Source organism: Rhinolophus sinicus, chromosome 4 (genome assembly GCF_057876585.1).
Source record: "Rhinolophus sinicus isolate RSI-liver-muscle chromosome 4, RSI-T2T, whole genome shotgun sequence".
NCBI lineage: Eukaryota > Metazoa > Chordata > Mammalia > Chiroptera > Rhinolophidae > Rhinolophus > Rhinolophus sinicus.
Window position 1 is genome coordinate 10,533,465 of NC_142504.1, and position 24,664 is coordinate 10,558,128.

Consider the following 24,664-nt stretch of genomic DNA (forward strand, 5'->3'; position numbering starts at 1 on the left):
TAAGCTTGATCTAAATTCAAGGGAAGTGGCATAGACCCCACCCACCCCTCCATAGGAGGAGTGTCAAGGTCATTTGTAGAAAACAAGTGAGATGGGAAACATTTTTGCAGCCAACTTGCATAATACAATTTGCCACAACTAAAGTCATAAGATACCAAATTTTAAATCACAATGTCGAGTTGTGGATTTACTGTAGGAGACACAACTTTCCACTGACGCTAATACTCAGCTCGGATCAAAACAAAACACCCTTTTTCTTGTATTAGGACCTGACATGGTACACTATCAGGTTGCCTGGGCTGGAGACCTGGGCGCCAAGTTGGAGGGCGACAGGAAGAGCTCGCAGGTTCCTCAGCCGGAATCCTCAGCCCTCCGCCGCCGCCAGGGGGCGTGCTCCGACCTCCGGCACCCGCCGGCCGGGCGACGGGGAGGCGGGGACAGGCAGTCCGCGGGGCAACGGCGGGAGGGGGCGCTGCGGGGCCGGGCGGGCGCTGCGCGGAGGAAGTACCATCTTGGTCGCCGCCTGAGCCGCGCCGCCGGGCCGCCAGAGCCGCGCCGGCCGCGATGTCGTCCCGGCGGGGGCGCGACGACGAGGGGGCCGGGGCCGCGAGGCGGGCGCGGGAACCGGCGGAGCAGGAGCTGCAGCGGCGCCGGGAGCAGAAGCGGCGGCGGCATGACGCGCAGCAGCTGCAGCAGCTCAAGCACCTGGAGTCCTTGTGAGTCCCCGCCCCCCGTCTCCTGCGAGGAACGGGCGCCGTGTGGGCGCATTAAGTGGGGTCCTCGGAGACCCACGAGTGGGCTGGTGGGCCCGGCTGCCGGTTACCGATCCCGAGCGGCGCGCGCACTCGCAGTGCAGCTGTCACCCCTGCGGGAGGGAAGGTCGGCGTCCCGGGCGCCCGGGAGCCGCCTAGGCCGGGAGGGAGCGCAGGCTCCGCCCCCGAGGCTCCCCGGGGCGCACGCGGGGTGGGGGGTGCTTCCCGAGGTGGGAAGCCAGGGTTTGCAGTCCTCGTGCGGAGGGGTCGGAGTTTGGCGCGGGCTCTGTGAGGCGCTAAGGCACTTAGTAGGCGTTCAGTCGGGATTTGGGGGCTGAATACACGAGAGGTGCAGCTGAGTGCTTTGGTCCCTGGCCTCGCACGGTTTTCAGGTCACAGGGCCCACTGTGAAGTCGGTGCGATCTTTCCATCTTCTGTTGGTAAGGCGAGAGAAAGCCCAGCCCTGTAACGTTAGCGTGGTAAATGAGAGAAGAAGCAACAGTGGGGTGAGGGGCTGATCCCCACCTACCGGAAAGGTGGCTGTCAGGTGAAGAGTGTGGACGCGCTCTCCCCAGTCCTGACGTGAGGCTGGAAGCTACTAAGAGGCCGATTCCACGTCAACATAAAAATTAGGACCCGAGACGTACTCTTGCTGGTGAGCATGGCCGGACTTCGGGGGCACTGTGCTTGCTCCCCAGCTCCAGAGGGTCCAAGGGGAGTCCAGATAGCCACTGGGGGGAGAACGGTAGGTTTAAAGGAGATTTGTAAACATCAGGTGGGAGGTTGGATTAATGACCTTCCACTGTTCAGTCATTCTGTAATTAGCTTTAGAAGGCAAACTTTTTAAACTTTGATGTTCACTTATTTAACAAATCGTTTCTGTTTCAAGTGCTAAGACAATCACGTAAGGAAATTTCTTCACAGGGTTAAAATGCTTCATTATTAACCTTCTGGGAGTTGTGACACAAAGTGCATTGCTTTGGAACCGGCCTGCTGTTTTCGTTGTGGCCCTTGAGCTGAATGTAACCTCAGGGCAGTGGCTGCAGGATACAGGCCCTGCTTTGCTGGCATCTGCAGCCCTGGCCTCTCCATCCGCTCTGTCAGGCAGAGCATGGAACCAGTTTCCTGGGTATCCTTCCAGAGATCGTCTGTGTACTCTATGTATGCGGTGTGTGTGCATATGGCCACATATGAATAGTCTTCTTTCCCCATCACACAAATAGAAGCATATCAAGTACACTGTTTTGTTTTGCTCCATTTCTCCTTTTTCAAAAACTCTCATGGAGATTGCCTCGTATTAGTGTCTAATTCACTTGTATTCATTAATGTTTTTCTGGTGATAAAGGTAACATTTCATTTTTTAAAACTTGGAAAATTAGTCGGCCCTGTTCTCACCATCTGGGTGCAGCAATGGTGAAGCTCCCACATTTCCATGTTTCTGGAGCCAAGACACAACTGTAAACAACTGCAGTGCCCAGATGTCCTCAGTAAAAAGTTCCCTGTGGAGGCACTGAATAGACCTGGGATGAATAGACCTTGTCCTGTGTCTTTTTATCATTCTTACATATGTACTTTTTGGTCCCTTGGCCATTCACAATTAAAGCCAAACACCCATGCTGTGTGTTTATTAGCCAATAGTGTGTAAATACTTAAAAACGAATGTGAGTCTTTGGTGCTGATTTTCCGGCTGTGGAATGCAGAAGAAGCCTTTTCCGGCAGTGCTGGCAGTGATGAGACGTGCGAATGAATTGGGAGCATAGGCATGATTTATATCCTCAGGGCGCTGGGGGTCTGAGAGCTTGGTGGGTCAAGGGGAAGTACATTCCTACAGTCATTCATAGACTGAACCTGTCGTCCAGGCATTGTACTGTGCAGGGGTCCTGCTCCCGGAGTCCAGCAAAGCCAGTACCAGCATGGGGGGTGGTCAGAGAGCAGAGGAGCAGAAGGCAGCTCGCAGCTGGACAGCTCACTCTGTGGGCAGTGGGGCGGGAGGATCTTGAATTGGGACAGAGAAATGGGAGGTGGAGCCTAGGGGCAGATCACCTTCACTCTCCCCTACCACAGGCTCTTCCCCCTACCCTGCCCCCAGCCCTGTTAGAGCTGATCTCCCAGTCCTCCCGCACTCCCCACCCATGAGCCTCTTCAGTGTTAAGTGGAAGTTGTGCTGCATAAACAACCTGAAAACTGTAACAGTTTGGAACCATAATTAACTCTTGGGTCTTCTTACTTCACATTTTCACTGCAATCTCTTGCTTTCCTTTCTTCCAAAAATTAAATCATTGTGCTAAGACACCAAGTTAGTTATTAATTCAGTGAACTTAGGTTCTAGATCTCAGCAGGATGTGGAACAGCAGCCGCTTATCTATATGTGACCTCTTGAGTGCTGGACCTGTTTTATTCACTGTTTTAGATATAATATAGTTTTAAGTTTTTACTAAATATATCCTTTTTATTTTAGCCTGCAGTTGCTTTTTGCTCATTAAAATGTGTTATGTTCCTATTAACGTGGTTGATGATTTTTTTCTTTCTTTCTAGTTATGAAAAACCTCCTCCTGGGCTTATCAAGGTCAGTGTGAAGTTTGTCCTTTTGGGTATTCCCTTAGATGTATGCGACTCAGTGTTCAGACTCGGTAACCTGGTATGAAACAGTTCCGTAAGGTTTTGAGCCTCCTGTTATGATAACCTTGTTTCTTCCTCAGATGCCATTCATACACTTTGGGCTTTGTCACAAGCCTGTGCCTTTGTAGAAACTTAATCAGCTGTGACTGTTCCCTAAGAAACCGTGGCAGGCCCACCGGTGCTCCTCCTCGGCCATCACCCCCCTTCTCTCTCACTTGTGACAGCATCTTCTCAAAGCTCTGCCGCCCAGGGCTGACTGACTCCCCTGGCCCGTTCCTTCAATGTCATCAGCTCAGAGAGGAGCAGACTTGGGGGACCTGCAGCTCATCCAGCCCTGCCTCCCCTGTGCAGAGCCCCTCCCTCCGCACCCCGGCCATGTCAGTGTCCCCTGCAGGAGTGAGACGTAGAGGGGCAGTTCACGGCCAAAGCTTCCTTTTCTGTTTGGTACTTTTCAATTTAAAACCAAGATTTGAAACACATTTTTTTCATTATAAATTTAATATTCATGGAAATTTGAAAACAAATCAAAAGGTGAAAAACCCAGCATTTCATAAATGCAGCGGGTGTGAGATTATAAAACATGACAGTGGCCTTCAAGGTATAATCATCCGTTTGAATTTAACATGCTATTGTTATTATTCCAGGAAACCTTACTTGTTTAATATTATACTTTGCCTCATTCCACAAAACTTTTAAATTAGCAGAACACTTTTTGTGTCTTAGAATTTGGGGCTCACAAATCATTTCTGTGTGACCAACATTCATAACTTTAAGAACAGCTAGTTCGTGTTGGTGGTACAGTTCTCCTGGCACATTGATTTCCGTTTTTTCTGTCAGGTCTCATTTGTCTTTCTAGTTCTTGAGAGGGTAACTACTGATGACCTTGGGTACTCCAGCGCACAAGAAAGCAGGCGAAGCTGTGTTCTGAAGCAGGTGGGAGAGGATTTCAGTGCCGTGGCCACATTGTTGACACGCTGTTTCCTTTTGCAGGAAGATGAGACGAAGCCAGAAGACTGTATACCGGATGTACCAGGCAATGAGCATGCCAGGGAATTTCTGGCTCACGCACCAACCAGAGGACTTTGGATGCCTCTGGGGAAGGAAGTCAAAGTGATGCAGTGTGAGTGTGGAAGGGCGTCAAGTAACACGCCCGAGTACACGCAGGTCACATACCACAATTTACAAAGCGCGTTGATCTTTGAGTTAAGTCATTCTCACCACAGCGCTGTGCAAGGCGTGGTGTGATCTGTTCTATCGACACGGAAGCCGACGTGCACGTGTCAGTACGTGGTTTGAGGTAAGAGGCAGAGCACAGCTTTGGCTGCGGGGCTTCTGACGTGAGTGCAGTGGTCTTTCCACAGGTCCGTAGCTGTCTCTGGAGTGAGTACATACTCTTTAGTGACATTCCCGTAAGGAAAAGGATCTTCCATGGCAGAAATGCCCAGGAGATAAGGGGTGCCTTGGAGGGCAGGTCCCTTTGGGTCTTGCCTCAGTCACCCTGCATCAGTACTGGAGTTTGATCCAGGTAAACTGAGAGGAGCTACGGGCCACAGAGGTGAGTCTGGAGCAGGCAGAGCCGCGCACACAGCCCCCACCCCCCAGCGCAGCAACGCGTCCCTCAGCGTAAGATGCCATCTGAAGAAAAGGTCCTGCTGCCTTTTAAAGACATTTGTTTGTAGAGATTCATCGTACACATAATTAAAATAGCAGTTCCCAGTCTCTTTCTCCATTCCCATTGAAGCTCTTTTAGTTGGTTATTTTGATCTTTATCTTCTTAGGTCTAAAGATCAAGCTTGTATTGTATTGATTTTCCAGATTTAGGTTTTATCTGTTGATATTCCTTGTTCAATGGAAGATGAAAATTTAGCTCTCTTCTTCTCTGACCACACACGGACCCTTACTATATCTTATCTTCCCAAGAATAGTTTTATCATAATTTTCTTTTGATAATTTTGGTGTTTCTTATGATTATATTCAGAGCTGAATCATAATCAGTACACTGATTACTTTTACTTTCATGTATCCTGAATATTGGTCTCACTCCCCCCAGAATTAACAGTTGTCTTGTTTTTGTTTCTCTGTGTGCATGTGTGTTTTGCTCTGTTATTATTATTACTTTTGATTTCCATGTACTGACTTCTAATTCAACCCCAAATTTTTCCCAGGCTTGAATCTTGACCTTCAAGTGCTTAAGGTATTCTACCAATTTCATCTTTCTGGAGATGGTTGCTCCCATGCTTATCATCCAGGGGTTGCCCTTCACTACGTTATGAAATCCTTCGCTATGTTATGAATTGACTGAATGTTTATGGTCTTGCGTCCCTCCCTCCCTCCTGCAATTCATATACTGAAGCCCCAACCCCCAATGGGATGGTATTTGGAGATTTGGAGATGAGGTCTTTGGGAAGTAATTAGGATTACATGAAGTAATGAGGGTGGCTCTTATGTGACTAGTTTCTTTTAAAAGAAGAGAAACCAGAGAGCTTGTTCTCTCTCCACTATGTGAGGACACAGCTGTCTGCAAGCCAGGAAGCGAGCACTCATCAGAAACTGACTATGCTGGCACCCAGACCTCGAACTTCCCATATCCAGCACTGTGAGAAAATACACTTCTGTTATTTAAGCCACCCAGTGTACATTTTGTTATGGCAGCCTGAGCTGACGTAAGACACCATCATTCTGCAGCTTCTTAGTCTCTTCCTGTCTCGGATCTCCTCTTTCCTATATGTTGAACCATCGTCTTTATGGTTATAGTCTCTCGTTACGGTGGAGTGCAGTCTCCCACAGCTTCCTTTAAAGTGGGTTTATAGTAGATAAAATATTTAAGACCTTAATTTACTGGAAGTATCTTTATTTTACAGATTTATTAATGTGCCAGGGTTTAGAATGCTAGGTTAAAAATCAGTTTCCTTGATATGATCTAATATGTAGAGAACCCTAAAGATGCTACAAAAAAATCTGTTGGAGCTAATAAATGAATTTGGCCAAGTAGTAGGATACAGAAGTCAACACACAAAAGTCAGTTGCATTTCTATACACTGACAATGAACAATCTGAAAAAGGAACTTAGAAAAATTATTCCATTTACAATAGCATCAAAAAGAATAAAATACTTAGGAATTAACAAAGGAAATGAAAGACTTATACAATGAAAACTACAAAACGTTGTTAAAACTAATTAAAGATGACATCAATAACTGGCAACACATCCCATACTCACAGATTAGAAGACTTAGTGTTGTTAAGATGTCAGTGCTACCCAAAGGGATCTCCAGATCCAATACCATTACTATAAAAACCCCAATAGCATTTTTTTTGCAGAAATAGAAAAACCCATCCTAAAATTCATATGGAATCTCAAGGGACCCCAAATAGCCACAAGGATCTTGGAAAAAGAGAACAAAGCTGGAGGACTTACACTTCCTGATTTCAAAACTTACTACAAAGCTACAGCAATGAAAACAGTGTGGTACCAGCATAAAGACAGACATATAGACTAATGGAACAGAATAGAGAGCACAGATACAGATCCTTACTTATGTGGTCTAATGATTTTTGACAAGAGTGCCATGACCATTAAACAGGGAAAGGACACTCTCTTCAACAAATGGTGCTGGGAAAACTGGATATCCACAAGCAAAAGAATGAAGTTGGACCTATATCTGAAACCATATACAAAAATTAAGTCTAAATGGATCACAGACTTAACTGTAAGACCTAGAACTATAAAACTCTTAGAAGAAAACATAGGGCAAAGCTGCACAAAATTGGATTTGGCAGTGATTTCTTGGATAAAAAAAGCAAAGGCACAGGAAACAAAAGAATAAATAGACCAATTTGACTTCATGAAAAATTAAAAATTCTGTGAATAAAAGAAGTTAATCGATAGAGTAAAAAGGCAACCAACAGAATGGGAGAAAATATTTGCAAGTCATGTATCTGATAAAGGACTGTACCCAGAATGTATATAGAGAACTCTTAACAATAATGAAACAACCCGAATAAAATTTGGCAAAGGACTTGAGTAGACATTTCTCCTAAGACAATATAGATACAAATGACTAATGAGCCCATGAAAAGATGCTCAACATCCCTAATCATGAGGGAAATGCAAATTAAAAGCACAACGAGATACCACCTCACACCGATTAGAATGGCGACTCAAAAAAAATACGTGTTGGCAAGGATGTGGAGAAATTGGAACCTTTGTGTAGTGTCGATGGGAATGTAAAATGTAGGGTTTCCAGGCGGAATTCCCACCCATTCTCAGGAATTTTTTTTGCTTTCCCATTCCCAAATCCCGAAATATAAACTGTTTTCTGTTCTCCACAATGAATTGTTTTCACAAAGTGACAGCTGATACTACCAACCAACCACCTGGGTTCAAGGAGCCGATTTTCCCGATTTCCCAACCAACTTTTCTGGGATTCGGGAACAGGAAAGCGAAAAAGATTCATGAGAACTGGCAGGAATTCCTGCCTGGAAACCCTAGTAAAATGGTACAGCTGCTATGGAGTAAAGTATTGCGGTTCCTCAAAAACTTAGAAATTGAATTACCATGTGATCCAGCATGTCATTTCTGGGTATATATCCAAAAGAATTGAAAGTAGGGTCTTGAAGAGATCTTTGTACACTGTTAGCAGCAGTATTCACTAGCCAAAAGGTAGAAGCAACAAAAGCGTCCATCAACAAGTGAGTGGATAAACAAAATGTGGTGTATACATATAATGGAATAGTCAGCCTTAAAAAGGAAATTCTTACATATGCTACAACATGGACGAACCTTGCTTGAGGGCAGTATGCTAAGTGAAATTAGCCAGTCACAAAAAGACAAATACTGTACGTTTTCTATTGTATGAAGTATTTATGGTCATCAGCATCACAGAGACAGAAAGTAGAACTGATTGCTGCTTATTCATTGGGATGGGGTGGGAAATGGGGAATTATTTAATGGGAATAGTTTCAGCTTCACAAAATGAAAAGAGTTATGGAGATGGATGGTGGTGATGGTAAATTTTATGTTATACGTACAGACAGACCTCATTTTAATGCACTTCACAGATGTTGCATTTTTTATAAATTGAAGGCAAGACCCTCCACCAGCAAAAAGATTACAATTTGCTTTATTGCGACACTTGCTTTATTATGGTGGTCTGGAACTGAACCCACAATATCTCTGAGGTGTACCTGTATTTTACCACAATTTTTAAAAAATTAGAACTGTTCATAGTAGTAAATAGAACCCCAACACAGGTTTGAACTGTGCAGGTCCACTTACACACGATTTTTTTTTAATACTGTAAATATATTTTATGATTTTCTTAATATAATTTTTATTTTCTTTATTCTAAGAATACAGTATGTAATACATATAACATACAAAATATGTGTTAATCAACTGTTTGTGTTATCGGTAAAGCTTCCAGTTGACAGTAGGCTATTACTAGTTAAGTTTTTGGGGATTCAAAAGATGTATGTCAATTTTCAGCTGGGGTTAGAGCTTTTTGAGAAGCTCAAAAACCCAGTCTTCCCCCTTCGGTGGGTGTGAGACTGCTGCTTTTCACAGCTGTCATAGCTGCAAGGCTGCTGCTTTTCAACACTCGTGGAAGTGCCGAGAGAGGGTTGCGAGTAGGTAGTTAAAAATCCAGAAATCCCAATGTTGGTAACCAAAGTTCACTAGTTTTTCTTGAATTAGTGCTCCTCAGATTGTACAAGCCTTTGGTTAATTTCCAGGGTTTTAAATGAATTGATTTCGGCAAATTTGCAACTACTTTCAATGCTTTTATGGAGGAACAGATTTATGGAGGTTGTCACTTGTCCATTCTTGAGGTACTTCCAGGCTTATTCCTTTTGAAAATAATTCTCTTCATTGTCATTTTTATGGCCTCTCAGTAAGGGGATGAAAGCAGACAAATGTGTTTAGTCTGCCATCTTTACCCAGATGTCTACAGCTTTTATTTTTTAAGTTTAAAAACCACTACTCTCTGGTGAGGTGGTTAGTTGCATTTCACTTACCGTTTTGTAGGTATTTGCATTAACTTGGAAAATACAAGGGTTTGTGTTGGGACCAGACCCAGTTTTATTACGAAGTAAATGAAATTTAAGCATCAGGGCCCCTCGATTGTACTTTTCAAAGTTCTGCAGGGACTGCAGCAATGTGTTGATATGGTCATATGATTTTGTAAAATTTGCCAAGGGAAGATATTTTTTTTCCCCTAAAATGTCTCCTACCCACCAAATAATTTAAGCTGAAGCCCCACAACACTTGGATTTATCCCAGATATGATCAAAGATACACTTACGAGTACGTATACTGCACATACTTTCATTCATTTTATTGCTTGTGGTGTTATCTATAACAGTGGTTCTCAAACTTTAATATGTCTACAGATGACCAATAAATCCTTTGAAATTCAAATACGTATCAGTATTTCTGAGGTGGGCCTAATACTCTGCATTTCTAACCATCTCTCATGTGTTGCCTGCCGATTTTCTAGGATCTTACATAAATCATTCACTGATTGCATTTGCTTTTAGAATTGGAGTTTAATGAAGAGAAACTTTAATATGACCTACTGATTCTTTATCTTCATTAAATGAAACTGTGTTATCTTACAGAAACATTTCCTTTTTTCTTTGTTTTTAGGTTGGCGATGTAAACGATATGGTCACCGAACAGGCGACAAAGAATGTCCTTTTTTTATCAAAGGCAACCAAAAGTTAGAACAGTTCAGAGTAGTAAGTAGAACCCCACCATGTCAATTTACATTTATCAGAGATAGTGAATATCAATGAATCAGGCAGTAATTGGTGAACTGCAAGTTCACATAAAATGCATTTCCAGAAGTGTTTTGGCCAAAGTGTCGGATATTAACTACATCTCTGTTAAATTACATTATGTGATAGATTAGTTCATTAACAAAAACTAACATTATTAAAGTGTTATTTGGTTATGCCATGGGAATAATGCTTCTTTTTCTGAAGCAGACATTGTTATTTATTCAGTTACTTTTTAAAACTTATCTTAGAAATCATGTTTCATAACTAAAATCAGGGTTTTAGTTTTTCTAGTCTTTATTTAATAATAGATGTCTTTAAATTATAAGCTAGAAGTGTGTATATACATTATATATGCTCTTTAGATGACAGTAAAATATAGCTATCCTTTACTCACTTTATTTTACCAGAGTCAGCTCCCAGAGGTGGTAATTTACCATTCAGTTAACTGCTTCTGCCAAGTGAAATATGCTGCTGTCTGGATGTACTAAGTTTATCAGCATATATCAGACCGGGGTCAAAAGACAAGCTCCAAAGTTTTTTAGATATTTAAAATACTGTGTTTTAATTTTTTAATAATCTGAAATAATTTTTTGGATCAATCATTCCACTTCTAGGTGGAATGTCAATTTTTATAGATACTATAGAACGTAGTTTGGTGATAAATCTCAAAAACCTTAAACACATTCTTTTTTTTTTTGACTCAGAAATCCCACTTCTAAGAACTTACCTTAAGGATATAAGAGAACATCAATATATACACAACTGTTTATGTATGTACAAGGATAACTTTCATAACTGTATGATTGAAAAAATGGAAACTAAAGAAAAATAGGAAACAGTCGTCCAACATAGCCACATAAATTACTGTAACAAATTATTTAGCCATTAGGAATTATATTTTAGAAGAATGTGTAATGTTATAGAAAAAATGTTTCTGACAACATAAGTGAAAAGCAATAGAGTTGTATGTATAACATGATAATAATTTTTCATAAATTATGAATAATGATTGAAGGAAAGAGACCAAATGTTAATAGTAATTATCCCTGGGTAGTGAGGTAATACATTTTTTAAGTTGAATTTTTGGTAACACCTAAATTTCTACAATAAATATTTTTTTAATTGAAATAATTCATGTATCATAACATTTCCCATAAATGTATTTTTATTTTTAAGTAATTCAAGTTATTTTAAATTATCTGTACTTCCCATATACTTCCAGACTTTGTTTGGGGTACTTAACATATATTTTCTGGTACCTATAAATGTTTCACTCTTAAATATCATCTTACACTTCACTTTTTTTAATACTACTTCTTAGTTATCTATCCACGTAGGACCAAGAGAATTACGTCACTATTTCTACCTTGAATAGTATTTCATTATTCTACCATGGTGTATTTCCTTATAAAGGATATTTAAAGTATATCCTTTATTTTTCTAATTGGAAAATCCTTTTTACAGCCTCAGTGAGTTTGCAGTGATTGTGACTCTTGGGAACAATTAGAACATGTTGAACAAAAAACTATACCAAACAAAAAAAATGACTAGTTTTAGTAACATAGGGATTTAATTTTTACTTAACTAATGGTCCATGAAGTCTAACCTAACTTTAACCTTCTCTAACCCTCAAGGCACATGAAGATCCCATGTATGACATCATACGAGAGAATAAGAGACATGAAAAGGATATAAGGTGAGGTTGTCCTGATGATAACAGACCCTCTTAAAGTTTTAAATTATGTTCAGTTGGAAACAACCATTCCAGTGTTAGAGGACCCGTTTAATAAACGTGGTCCTTTAATTGTGACACATTTGGAGGGCAGGAGTAATCACGGAGAAGGTTAGTGCGTAGGAATGCGCAGATCAGCCGGTCCTACTTGGGTAAATTTCACGCAGGGGGCTTGGCCCGGCCCACTCACCCCCCTGATGGTTGATGCTGACAACTCACATTGTGGTGTCTGATTCTACTATGGTTAAGTCTCTTTCATATGATTTAGTTTATCGTCTCCAGTGTCTTTAGGGATCTGAGCTATTAAAAATTATTCTTAGACATGAATAAAGACAGTGAACGAAAAAAAAAAAGGTTTTGTTTTTTTCCCCCCAAACTGGTGGTACTGAGTTACAATTGTTGAGGAGATAGGTTACCTAATGTGAACCTGAGCAGTGGGAGAATGACTTAGGAAAGTATGTATCTATTAGAAGTTATAATAGTAAGGACTATAGAAACATGCAGAAATATTTAGGACAATGAAAAAATGCAAAATGGCTTATTCAGTGGTTACAGTCCTGCAAAACAGATACACATATGGACAGGAATGGGGAAACGTGCAAAAATAAAGATAAGTTCCGTGTGTAATGAGGTGATTATTTCTGACTTTTTACCCTTACTGTGAATCTTACATTTGTATATAAAGAAGGTTATTTGAAGTTGTTGTGGTTTATGTTCTTTGACCAATCTTTAATGTTTAGGATACAACAGTTAAAACAACTACTGGAGGATTCCACCTCAGATGACGATGGGAGCAGCTCCAGTTCCTCAGAATGTAAGGAGAAACACAAGAAAAGGAAGAAGAAAGAAAAGCATAAGAAAAGGAAGAAAGAAAAGAAAAAGAAGAAGAAACGAAAGCATAAGTCTTCCAAGTCAAATGCGAGTTCAGACTCGGACTGACAGGACGTTGACCATGCAGCATTCTCGTCTCTGAGATCAAACACTGGCCAACGCACAGAGGGACGTGGGATCAGGGAGGACGAGGAGGGAGCCACACCAAGACGGAGGCCATCTGGTGTCACACGTGTGACTCACCCGCCTTCCAGTGCAGACGTGACCACAGGAGCGGGAGCTGTATCGTCCCAGGTGCTAACTCGAGAGTGGCTGATTTCAGGCCGGAAGCTCTTGCAGATCCTCCTCCCTGCTGAGCACTGTGCTTTCTGATTCCTCAGCAGAGTCAGGGCGGCCGGACTAAGGGAGTCTCCGAGGACGCTCCTCCAGGTGCTGTCACCCTCCAGAGCGAGGCTACTTAATCCCCAGACTTCAGCCTTGACGTTTCTCTGCTGTTGAGGAAAATAAAGTCATTATTTATTTTTTAAATGTATTTGTTTTATTTCTGAGTAATACATGCATGTGTTCCAAACTTAAAAGGTACATGAGGTTTAATTGTGAAAACTACCAGTTCCCTTCCCCAATGGCTACCAATTTTACCAGTTTCTTGTGAATTCTTCCAAATATATTTTATATATTGCAAACATGTTTTTTTTAACATAAATGCTAGCATACTACAGAGGGTGCCCCAAAAATGTATACACATTTTAAGAAAGGAAAAAACTATTTTAAAATTGTAATACTCAGGGCGGCTGGATGGCTCAGCTGGTTAGAGCGCGAGCTCTCAACAACCAGGTTGCCGGTTCAATTCCTGCACAGGATGGTGGGCTGCACCCCCTGCAACTAAGATTGAAAACAGCAACTGGACTTGGAGCTGAGCTGCACCCTCCACAACTAGATTGAAGGACAACGACTTGGAGCCGATGGGCCCTGGAGAAACACAGTGCTCCCCTGCCCAAAAAAAAAAAAAAAAAAAAAGGTTGGGTTCCTTCCCAATGGGGATGGAGACAGCTGAGGACCTTTAAAAAAAAAAATTGCAATACTCAATACCAAAGATGCCAAAAAATGTATACATATGATTTGTATTCATCTTTTGTTATCAGTATATATTATTACAATTGTAATTATTACAATTGTAATGTTTTTTCTTTCTTAAAATGTGTATACGTTTTTTTGGCACCCTCAGTATACACATTTGTCGGGACAGTTTATTTTTCATTTAACTCAACAGTGTAAAAGCATGTTGGGCCTTGCTGCACACAAAAGGCCTGTGTTCAATAACCCCTGGCCTGATTATTTTTTGGGGGGAGGGAAGAGTTGGATATCCTATAATAACAATAAAAAATCATGTATTTTACTTGTTTAGATCTTATTGCCATTGCTGCATGATTATTATTCCCAGAATGATTCAGAAAAATTAGGATACAGGTAATGTACTGTACCGTTCAGCTACCCACATTCCAGAATACCCCTCATCCTGTTGCCTAAGCACAGATGCCTGAGAACTTCCAGCTTTGATTGCACTGCAGCCAAGGCAGCTCAGCAGGCTGGGATGGGCCTGCAGCTAGGGGAGGTTGTCTGCTTCGATGAACCAGAGTGGGGCCAAATCTTACTCATGGTCAAGGGTCCCTCCGTCACGAGGGTCTCTTGCTGCTTTCATTACTCAGGATCCCAGGAACCATCTTGCCTCCCCTGGGGTTTGGATCTCCCCCCACCCCCTTTAGAGTAACCCAGGCAGGCTAGGCTGGCTTATTCCCCAGCTCTCTTCAGTAACGGCTCCTAGACTTGGCCTTAGAAAGTTTCTCTCGGTAACACAATTAGCCCAAACTGTAATCTCCAGGATTTGTTATTCCTGAAAACCCTACAGCCAGTTAATTCAGCCATGCCTACATTTACCCTTAGCATCTTAGCTCGGCATGCAGCAGAAAATCCTCCCTCTGGGAATTTACCCTGCTGGAATCCCATTTATGTTAAACATATTCTAGTACAATATGGAAGAATAATATCAATGATTCTCAAATTTATGGGGCATCAATATCACCCAGAGAGCTTGTTAAAAGATTCCTATGCCCTATTCCTGGAGTTTCAGGATTTCTGATTTACTGGGTCTGGGATGAACTGGGGAGATTTGCATTTCTACCCAGTTCCCAAAGGATGCTGTTGGTTTGGGGACCTGCCATAGAGATCCATTGCTTTAAACCAGGGGTGTCCAAACTTTTCATCGTTTTTCTCCAAGGGCCATAATGCGGTAAAATACACAAACAGTCGGGCCACTCACTCAAAGTGAAGTATGTATTGCCTCACCTGTTTTAAGTAAACTAAGTATATTTTTGGAATTTGCTGCGGGCTAATTAACAATGGATCACGGGCTGCAGTTGGCCCATGGCCGTAGCTTGGACACCGCTGCTTTAAATGCTTAACCTTCTACTGAAGTCTTCCTCCACCTCCTGCTTTAAGTGGAATCTCACCATCCACTGCAGCCCTTTCCAAGTTAAGTCCTGTACCTTATTCACTCCAGGTTTCTGGTCTAGATTCCGTGGTCCACCACTTCAGCCTGTCATCTCCCTGACCTGCTATCTCCTCTGTCTAGTTTTCCCAGAACCTTAAACCAAACTCTTCCTCCTCTGCCCCAGTTCCCCAAATGCTGATCAATCAAATCTCTCTGTCCCCAAATCTCTCCCCTCAGTCTTAGTACTCTCCACTCCTATTCAGGAAGGCAAACAAATCCACCAGACTTCCTTTTACCAAGGTATCCTACAGCCTGTCCTCACGGTTGGCATAGGCAGAACTGTAAAACTGTCCCAAGGTTTCTTGCCTAAATCCACAGGACTGTTACGATAATGGATTTTACTCCCACGATTAGACTGTTACAAGACACAGTTGACCTTTTCACAAAGTGATTATTTGGGTGGTCAGAACCATATCACATGAGCATTTTTAAACCACAGGTTTTTCTGGCGGGTAGCAAAGAGGAAGTTAGATTCTGGGCTTGAGAAAGACTTGATGTGCTGTTGGTGGTTTCATTTGAAAATGAAGGGGCCACATGGCAAAGAACGTGGTAACTTCTAAAAGCTGAAATCAATCTATGCGAGGAAATGCCAGCAAGGAAATTCCAGCTGCCAGCAAGGAAAAGGACACCTCAGTCCTATACTCACAAGGAACTCAATTCTGCTAGCTTTGCAATGGCCCGGGAAATGGATTCTTCTCCAGAGCCCTCAAGTCACAGTGTAGGCCTGCCCGCACCTTATCTGGCATGTGATGAGGTCCTAAGCAGAGAACCCAGTCCTGTCTACTGAGATTTCTGACCTACACACCTGTGAGATAATAAATGGGTGTTTTTCACTTTTTAAAAAAAATTCATAAATTTATTTTACAGCAGTTTTAGGTTTACAACAGAACTGAGCAGAAAGTACAGGGATTTCCTTTATATCCTCTCGCCCAACCTGTGTCACCACCACCGTAGTATACCTGTTACTGTCCTACCCTGAAACTGGTTCCCAGAGTTTTCTGCTCCAGTAAGCTGTGATTCTCTGTCTGCCGGCCTCTCCAATTTTGGGGTCAGTGGTTTGCTTGTGACCTCAGTTCTCTGAAGGATTTAAGATTTGATTTTTGTTTGTTTGCTCAGCTTTTTACTCGTTAGCATAGCGTGAAGACTTCTAACGTTCTTACCTGCCACACTAGAAGCCGGAAGTCAATGGGTATTATTTTAAGCCATTACATCTGTGTTAATTAGTGACTGCCTGCACATCTGGGAACTGCTGGAGGGCAGAGACCATCTTGTTTTATGTTGTTTTGTCACCTAACACAACGGTGTCACACGTGGCGTTCAGTGCGAATTTACGAAAAGTATGGTTACATTCTGCAACTGGAACGTGACTTGGAAGTTGTAGGGGATGCTGTGTGGTACCACATGTATCCGCCCCGTAACCCCCACCCCTGGCTTCAGGACGAAAGCATTTCCTCTCCCAGCTGCTGGGACCACAGGCAGCTGACACACTGCACCTGACTTACCCTTCCCAGTGATTGTTCTTGAAGAGAGCCACCCTACCCAAGGCCACGCCTCCTTTATAGGCGTATTCTGCGTCACAGTGACTGGTCAAGGCCAGGGGATATAAGGTGTGGCGCCTTGCCCCAACTGGGACAACTGCAGGGTCATGCAGCTCAGTTCTCACCAGACTGGCTAAGGCCTCTGCAACTGCGTTAAATCCACTTCTCCCTCTGCTTAATCTTGCTTTCTTTGCCCCTCAGAGATGTTATTCCCCAAAGCCCTCCCCATTAAATGTCCTGCATACAAATCTCCATCTCAGAGACTGGTCCCAGAGTACTCAACCTGCCACTGGGTGCAATAGCCACTTGGGAAAATTAAAGGGTAGGTGTTGTCAGGAGTCACCTTTCATTGTGGACTCCATTTTCCAAACATACGCTTGGCTTTTCATGTAGCCTCCAGGATAAAGGGAATACTCTGGGAAGGGTTACAAGTCAGGCAAGTGTTTATTGGTACTACCCTCCTTTTTGTGCTTCCTCTTCCATATATTGGCATTAGCATCTTCCCCACCTTCTAGGGTCCCACATTTCCCTACTACGAGGGAGCCCTAGTTATGATCCTTTAAGTGCCTTGAGTTAGTTCACCCACAACACTTCCAACTCTTCTTTCACAAGTATCAAAAAGGCAATCAGATTCAACTCATTCATATTAACACACCAACACGAAAAGCCACTCCCTTTCATTTTTCTCATGGGAATGTATAGGTGAATGAATCAGACAGTTGGAATTTCTGGTGGGGAGTCGAGTTAGAGCAGTGGAATGCCTTCCTGGTTCGCATGAAAGCAAGGAAGCTGGGTCACCGGGACTCAAGTCTTCCCTATTCTTCAGTTACTCCAGCCAGTGCATTTCTTGCTCAGCCTTTCCACCTCAGTTGTGTTCTGTTGGGCTTGGGATGGTGGGGAGAGTGACCACAGGGCAAAATCTGTTCATCTAAACTGACACTAAGCCATTCATTCACAAACGCTTGAGTGCCTATGTGTGAGGCTCTACACTAACCACCCCATGGGATATGCAGTGGATACTGCTCTGAGGATATACGGCCTCCTTGAGGAGGGAGAGAATGTCACAGGTCTCGTGTTATGTCCTGAAATGGGCTTTGAAAGTGAAAACGCAGGTGATACTGGAACACAAAGGAGAGTCACATAATCCACCCTTGGGTGGGAATAGGGGTGAGAGGTGTTTTCCTGGAGTATCGAAACCAAATCTTGAAGTAGGGGTTAGGAAAAAAGTCGTAGACACTCATTCAGACCAACCTTGGAAACAGGGTCTTGCTGCCTTTTTGAATCGTATCTGAAAGAATGCATTGCCATCACTTTGTTAAGCTATTTCCACCATTTTGAGAGGCACTTGGTTACTACAGGAGTTAACAACATGACATTTCCGTCACAGGGTGAGAGGCAGCAATGGAGGACCATCCATGTGTGCCACACTGTCCACACTGCCACCCAGAGCTTCCTGGAAGGCAGCCTCAAGCTCTCCCGCATCTTCCCTGTTCTTTCAAATAACCCTGGGAGAGCCTTCAACCGCATATAAACATTTTTGGCACTTAGTCAGCCTTAACCTGTATATTTATTGGGAGAAGACTGGTTCCACAAACTGACCATGTAGGTCCAAGTTTCTGAGAATGAAGTACTTTTGTTTGCCTAAAGCTTCCTTTGTTTCTACAAGTGTACACTGGTTGGAAGTAAAGGACATGTGGTACTAGAACCTACCCTTGGACACATCAGTTTTATTATCAGGGACCTATGATGTGCCTGGTCTTTCTATAGGAATGAGCAAGGCACAGTGTTATCCCGAAGGAAGGTCCTGTTTATGGAGAATTCTACATCTATTTATTCTGTCCTCAACTCCACATCCGTTTCACTTTATCTAAAGGTCCCTGAGATTATAAAACAGGATACATGACAGAAGCATACTCAAATGACCCAACTCTATTGGTGTTATCAGTGGTGTGGCCATTTTGGGAAGGGAAGAAAAAGCATAAGAATCGCATCATGTGCAATTCAACTTATTTACTGTTTTACAGCTTCCAAAGGCTTTACAATGTCACATTTTCTTAACTTGGTTGTTGTATAATAGCTATATTAGCTCAAATCAAGAGAAAAATCAACGTTCTAAACCAAACATGACATTGTAATATTTAGCTATTCTTTGTAACTAGAACTCAGAAAATAGTTTCCTATGAAATAGTGATGGAATAATACATCTCCTTCAATTGGTTGTATAAGAGACTCAAGATACCTTATACACAGAATCATTACCAATATCTTTAAGTTTTCATCTTCAGGATAAAGCTCAAGGTCTTGAATCTCCCCCTGTTCCCTTTCCACTCCCTTCTGTTGACTCAGGGCACCTCTCCAGCTCTGCATCCTGCCACCAGCTCCTATCACACTGGATGGCTTCATCAACTCTGTCAACCTGGGCCAACCAGGCAGCTGAGGGAACGGCCCCCTGTGGGTAGCTGTTCTGCTCTCCCACTTCCTCTTCATCTACTTTCTCAGGGAAGCAATGGCTCCCCCTACTGTTGTCTGGCTTTCTTTCCCCAACAACAAGGGTCTTCTGGGATCTAGATTGTAGGCTCAGGTCCTTGACTGCTTCCATGCTGATGCACAGTGGCCTTTCTTGAAGTGTGGTGACATCTCCAGAAGATGGGTACAAGTCTGAGTTCAGAGTATTACGGATCTCAACTCCATCTTTGACTTCATCTGGAGGTGGCAGGATTTGGGGAACAGCTACATGTCCCTTCTTTTCTTTATCCATCTCCATGGTTAACCCTGACTTTAACATCTCATCATGTCTTACATCCTGACTCTGCTCTGACCCGACAGTGATTTGTTCACCTTTATACAAAACGGGGTCTTCACCCTCCTGAGGGTTATTGGGCACACCCAGACTTTCACATGAACTCCGTGAAATCCCATTGTGCTGCACATTGTCTGGCATGGATCTACCATAAGCCAGGTCATACAAATGCACGGTTTCTTGGAAAGTCTTCCAGAACTGTATTACAAGGGATCCTTTGCCCTCTTCCATCATTTTCCTGTTCTCAGATGCATAGCTTCCTTGAGGTGTGTCACCACACAGAGTGTCATTAGGAGAGCTCTTACCATGTAGCTCCCTCTTCTGGGCAACCGAAGACCAAGCCCCATCTGTTTCTTCAGGAATGTTGTCAGTTTCTATGTCACTGTTAGTAGAGAAACTGATCACCCTGCCTATGTCATGGCTGTTGCCTTTAGAGTGTAAATCTTGTTTTTTGGTCATATTCTCCTGCTGAAGTTCAGTTTGAGTCTCTTGTGTTTTCATTTTTCTTGCATAGCCACTGTAGTGCCAGAACTGTGCTGGATGATAACACATAGGGAATCCCGGTCTGCGGTTAAGTGTAGTGGGCAACGGGGATTGAGGTACGAGGAAGCCAGGATACTCATTGGGCACCACTGAACATGGGAAATACAGGCTTCCATTTCTGGACCCTACGAAGAAAATATGGTGGTCATTTTGTCTCCTGCAACCAGTCACAACATTCAGCCAGCACACACCTGTACGTCACACCATGGAGTTGGTAACTAACGGTGCCCAGCTGCTCCCTGGATATCCCGGGATTCCACAAATCAAAGGGCAATGACTGAAACTGTGGGGCCCCCAGAATCTTGGCACTAGAATAGGCATCTGTTCTGACTGGTCAGTTCCCAAGCCACAGTTAGCCAGCACATTATGAGTGTCATTCTTAATGACTTTAAAAGAGACCAAGCAAAAAAAACAGAGAGAGAGACCAAGCACACACTAAGCATAACTCAGGGTTTTCATCGCTTCAGAAAAAATAATTCACATCAGGCCTTTACAAAGTGAAGGGGAACAAAAGTTCTTCAGATTTCAAAGCCTTTGTAAAACTACTTATCCAGCACCCTTCATTCACACACACACACACACACACATTCCCCCCCCGCCCCCCCATTTCCACTCTTCAGGTTAATCACTGCAATGGTGTAACACCAGACATTTCCCTCATATAAATATGAGGTATGATCACAAAATATAGTGAATGTTTAAATTTAAAAAAACTTATCACAGTAAAGGACACATTGCTATTAACCCCTCTCCAAATACTCCCCCTTGCTTCGAACATACTTATCCTATCATTCTTGCCACTTTCTGAAGCAGTTCTGGAAGTTCTCTTTCATGAGGGTTTTTACTTCATCATGACAATGCTCCATGTCACACATCTCTTCTGGTACATGGCAACTTCTCTCAAATAAAAACATTATGGTGTGTCCTCATCCACCTTACTCACCGGACCCAGCACCGTGTGACTTCTGGCTCTTCCCCAAAGTCAAAATGACCATGAAACGAAAATGTTTTGAATCATATCAGGACATTGAGGCAGCCATGACAGTGCAACTAAAGACACTCACAAAAGAGGACTTCCAGAACTGCTTCAGAAAGTGGCAAGAATGATGGGATAAATGGGGGAGTATTTTGACAGGGATTAATGGCAATGTGTTTTTTACAGCAATAAATTTTTTTTTTAAATTAAACATTCACAGTATTTTTTTAATCACACCTCATACATCCTTGGGAAAGGCATCTGATTTTGCAAGACAATTGACAAATAAAGTTAAGATAAACCTGGAAAGGAAGTAATAGTTCAAATCAGTGTTCCTGAGGAATTTACTCAGTATGATGAGGCTGACCTTACGAACTCAATTTCACTGTTGAGAAATATACCAAAGTGCCTCTCGTACCTGGCATAATATAGTTATACAAGCATGTGGGGTTTTTTTCCCCCTTATTGAAAGAAAGGAGTAAAATCTCAGCTTGGAGTTTCAATTGTCTTTAAGTACAACAAAATAGCGTAATAGCAGGTCCCTGTCACTAGAAACCACCATGGGACCACTATCCAGTCACCCATAGCAGAAACATAGGTGTAATTAAAGTTATTTTTTTTCTCCCTCACTAACTACCCAAAGCTATCAGTCTATTCTTTTTAATGCCTTCCCTCTTCTGTTACCAGTACAAAGTCCTCTCCAAGTTTTTACCTGATTACTATTAACGTGCTTGACCCATCTCCCCAACATATCACAGGTCTGTAATCCATACTATTCCAGAATAATCTTTCTGACCCACTTTGATTCACTCACTCCAGTTACAGTATGTGAATGGCTTATCACAGCCTGTCAGGAAATGGGGAACAATGACCACATTCCTTAAGATGGCATAAAGGCCCTCATTATCTGGTTTCTCACTGTATCGTCTCATTCTCTCCCACTAACACCACAGGCTCTAGCCGTATGTCAGTTCCTCCACTACAGCAACTCTTCTTCCCTTTTCTGGGACATCCTCCTTCCCCACCCCCTTCCAACTGCTACCAAAACCTAATTCATTTTTTTATAAAAGGAAATCCTGCCGTTTCTGACAACAGATGGACCTTAAGGGCATTTTGCTAAGAGAAATCAGATGGACAGAGAAAAAAATTGTTGCATGATCTCATTTATAAGTAAAATCTAGAAAAGATGCACTCATAGTAAAAGAACAGAAGGTTGGTTGCCAGGGTCTGAGTGGTGGAGGCAATGGGGAGCTGTTAGCCAGTGGGAAAAAGCCTAACTGATCTTATACAAAGGACGAAACTGAGGCAGAGAATTTAATATTTAAAACCCGCCCATTTGTAGGAATATAAATTCAGCCCTAATTTCAAGTGTACAGCACTGCATATTGTGGTAGACTTCCCGATTCTGGATACGTAAGAAGCTTCAAAGCCATTCAGTCCTAACAAAGTAAAAAGCTGATGTGAAAAATAAACTTTTCTTAGATCCATCATAGTAGTGAAGTTACAGGGCAAACTGCGACGCCCAGTACAACTATCACAACTTACAGGGGCACAAGCCCAAGACATAACAACTCCCTGGGAACAAGTGGAGTAGGAAAACCTGAACTGTTACTGACAAACTGTAGACTCAGGGTCGACAAGTCCGAGAGTTAAAAACTTCGGGGGCAGTGGCACTCTTTTTTAAGTTTTACCTGCAATAGCTCAGTTTCTCAAGGTACATCTACGAGACAAGTCCCTTGTGGCTCCAACAGGGAGAAGGGGAAAAGGAACCTCTATGACAAACACCAGACGCATTCTATTCTTAACAAGATGGGACTGCAGGTGAAGCTACTAGTTCACCAGGGCCAAACTGACCTGTGGGAAGGGAAATACCTATCTACAAGGTCATTCTTCACTGAGTCATAAACCCTAACGCATATGCCCTTAACAGAGGGTCAAACTACGTGCGGCAAAAAGTGACAGAACTGCAAAGAGAAATAGATTAACTCACTATTATAGTTGGAGACTTTAGCATCCTTGTTACAAATGGACAGATGCAGGAGGTGAAAAAAAATTATATGAAGACAGGTGAATTCAACAGCACCATCAATCTATTAAATATAACTGACATCTACAGACTTCGACGGAAAAATACACCTTTTCACACTCACAGGAACATTCACCCAGACAGACCACGTTGTGGGCCATAAGACACACTTTTACAAATTAAAAAATATATTCATTATATAATGTCTGCTCTTAGACTACAACTGAACTAATGTAGAAAACAAGATAGCTGGAAAGTTCCAAAATACTTTGAAAAACTAGCAAAGGTAACACAATGGAGCAAAGACAATCTTTTGAACAAATGGTCCTGCAAAAACTTGATATCCACATGTAAAAAAGTGGATCTAGACACAGACTTTATACCCTTCACAAAAATTAACTCAAATAAATCATAGACCTAAGTGTGAAATGCAAAACTATTAAGATGCCTAGAAGATGACACAGGAGAAAAATTAGATGATGCTGGGTATGGTGGTGACTTTTTCGATGCAACATCTTTGGCACATCCACTTAAAACTGATAAGCTGGACCCCATTAAAATTAAAAACCTGCAAAAGACAGTGTCAAGAGAATGAAAAGACAAGCCATAATGGGAGAAAATATTTGCAAAAGACGTATCTGATAAGGGACTATTATCCAAAATATACAAAGAACTCCTAAAATATTAAGAGAACAGCCCAATTTTAAAAAAAGGCCAGACCTTAACACACCTCATCAAAGAGGATATATGGATGGCAAATACACATGTGAAAAGATGCTCCACATCATATATCATCAGGGAAATGCAAATTAAAGCAATGAGCTACTACTACACATGTATTAGAACACTTAAAATCCTGAACTCTGACAACACCAAATGCTGGTACGGATATGGACCAATAAGAACACTTAGCCATTGCTGGTGGGAAGGCAAAATGATACAGCTGCTCTGGACAGCAGTTTGGCAGTTACTTACAAAACTAAAGATATTCCACAGAACTAGAATAAATAATCCTAAATTTATATGGAACCAGGGAGTGGCCGGTTAAGCTCAGTTGGTTAGAGCGTGAAGCTAATAACACCAAGGTTGCCAGTTCGATCCCTGCATGGGCCACTGTGAGCTGTGCACTCCTTAAAAAAAAAAAAAAAAAAAAAATCTTAAAAAATTTAAACCAAAAAAGACCCCAAAATAGGCACAGCAATCTTGAGAAAGAACAGAGTTGGAGGTATCATTCTACCTGATATCAAACTATAAGGCTATAGTTTATCAAAACAGCATGGTACTGGCATAAAAACAGACACATAGATCTATGAAACAGAATAGAGAACCCAGAAATAAACCCACACCTAACTTGTCATTTAATCTACGACAAAGGAGGCAAGAATATACAATGGGGGTAAAGACAGTCTGTTCAATAAATGGTGTTGGGAAAACTGGGCAGATATACGAAAAAAAAATGAAACTGGACCACATTCTTACACCATATACAAGAACAAAATGGATTAAAGACTTTAGGTAG

General features: G+C 42.3%; 2 protein-coding genes across 10 annotated transcripts in view; one reads left to right on the forward strand and one right to left on the reverse strand.

The window, feature by feature from the left end:
* Positions 1-13,242, forward strand: LOC109461224 (RP9 pre-mRNA splicing factor). 3 transcript variants are annotated; one of them, XM_074340982.2, is made up of 6 exons: positions 452-716; positions 3,288-3,318; positions 4,362-4,491; positions 10,018-10,109; positions 11,786-11,847; positions 12,624-13,242. In XM_074340982.2, exons 1-6 carry the CDS (start codon positions 565-567, stop codon positions 12,820-12,822), a joined length of 666 nt encoding a protein of 221 aa, XP_074197083.1. In that variant the 5' UTR covers positions 452-564; the 3' UTR covers positions 12,823-13,242. The 3 variants fall into 3 exon arrangements, 1 of the variants encoding a protein (XP_074197083.1); XR_016021023.1 differs by lacking the exons at positions 10,018-10,109; positions 11,786-11,847; positions 12,624-13,242 and having other exon boundaries at positions 1-1,497; positions 4,362-4,468; XR_016021024.1 differs by lacking the exons at positions 10,018-10,109; positions 11,786-11,847; positions 12,624-13,242 and having other exon boundaries at positions 1-1,407; positions 4,362-4,461.
* LOC109461230 (uncharacterized) overlaps positions 13,078-24,664 on the reverse strand; it is a 25,454-nt gene continuing 13,867 nt past the window's right edge. For 6 of the 7 annotated variants that reach the window (XM_074340981.2, XM_074340980.2, XM_074340979.2 and 3 more), the window contains one exon: positions 18,791-20,268. In XM_074340981.2, coding sequence (XP_074197082.1) covers positions 19,094-20,268 — 1,175 coding nt within the window. In that variant the 3' untranslated portion in view covers positions 18,791-19,093. Of the gene's footprint in view, positions 13,206-18,790; positions 20,269-24,664 lie in introns of those variants that run through there. The other variant, XR_016021022.1, reaches the window with a different exon arrangement.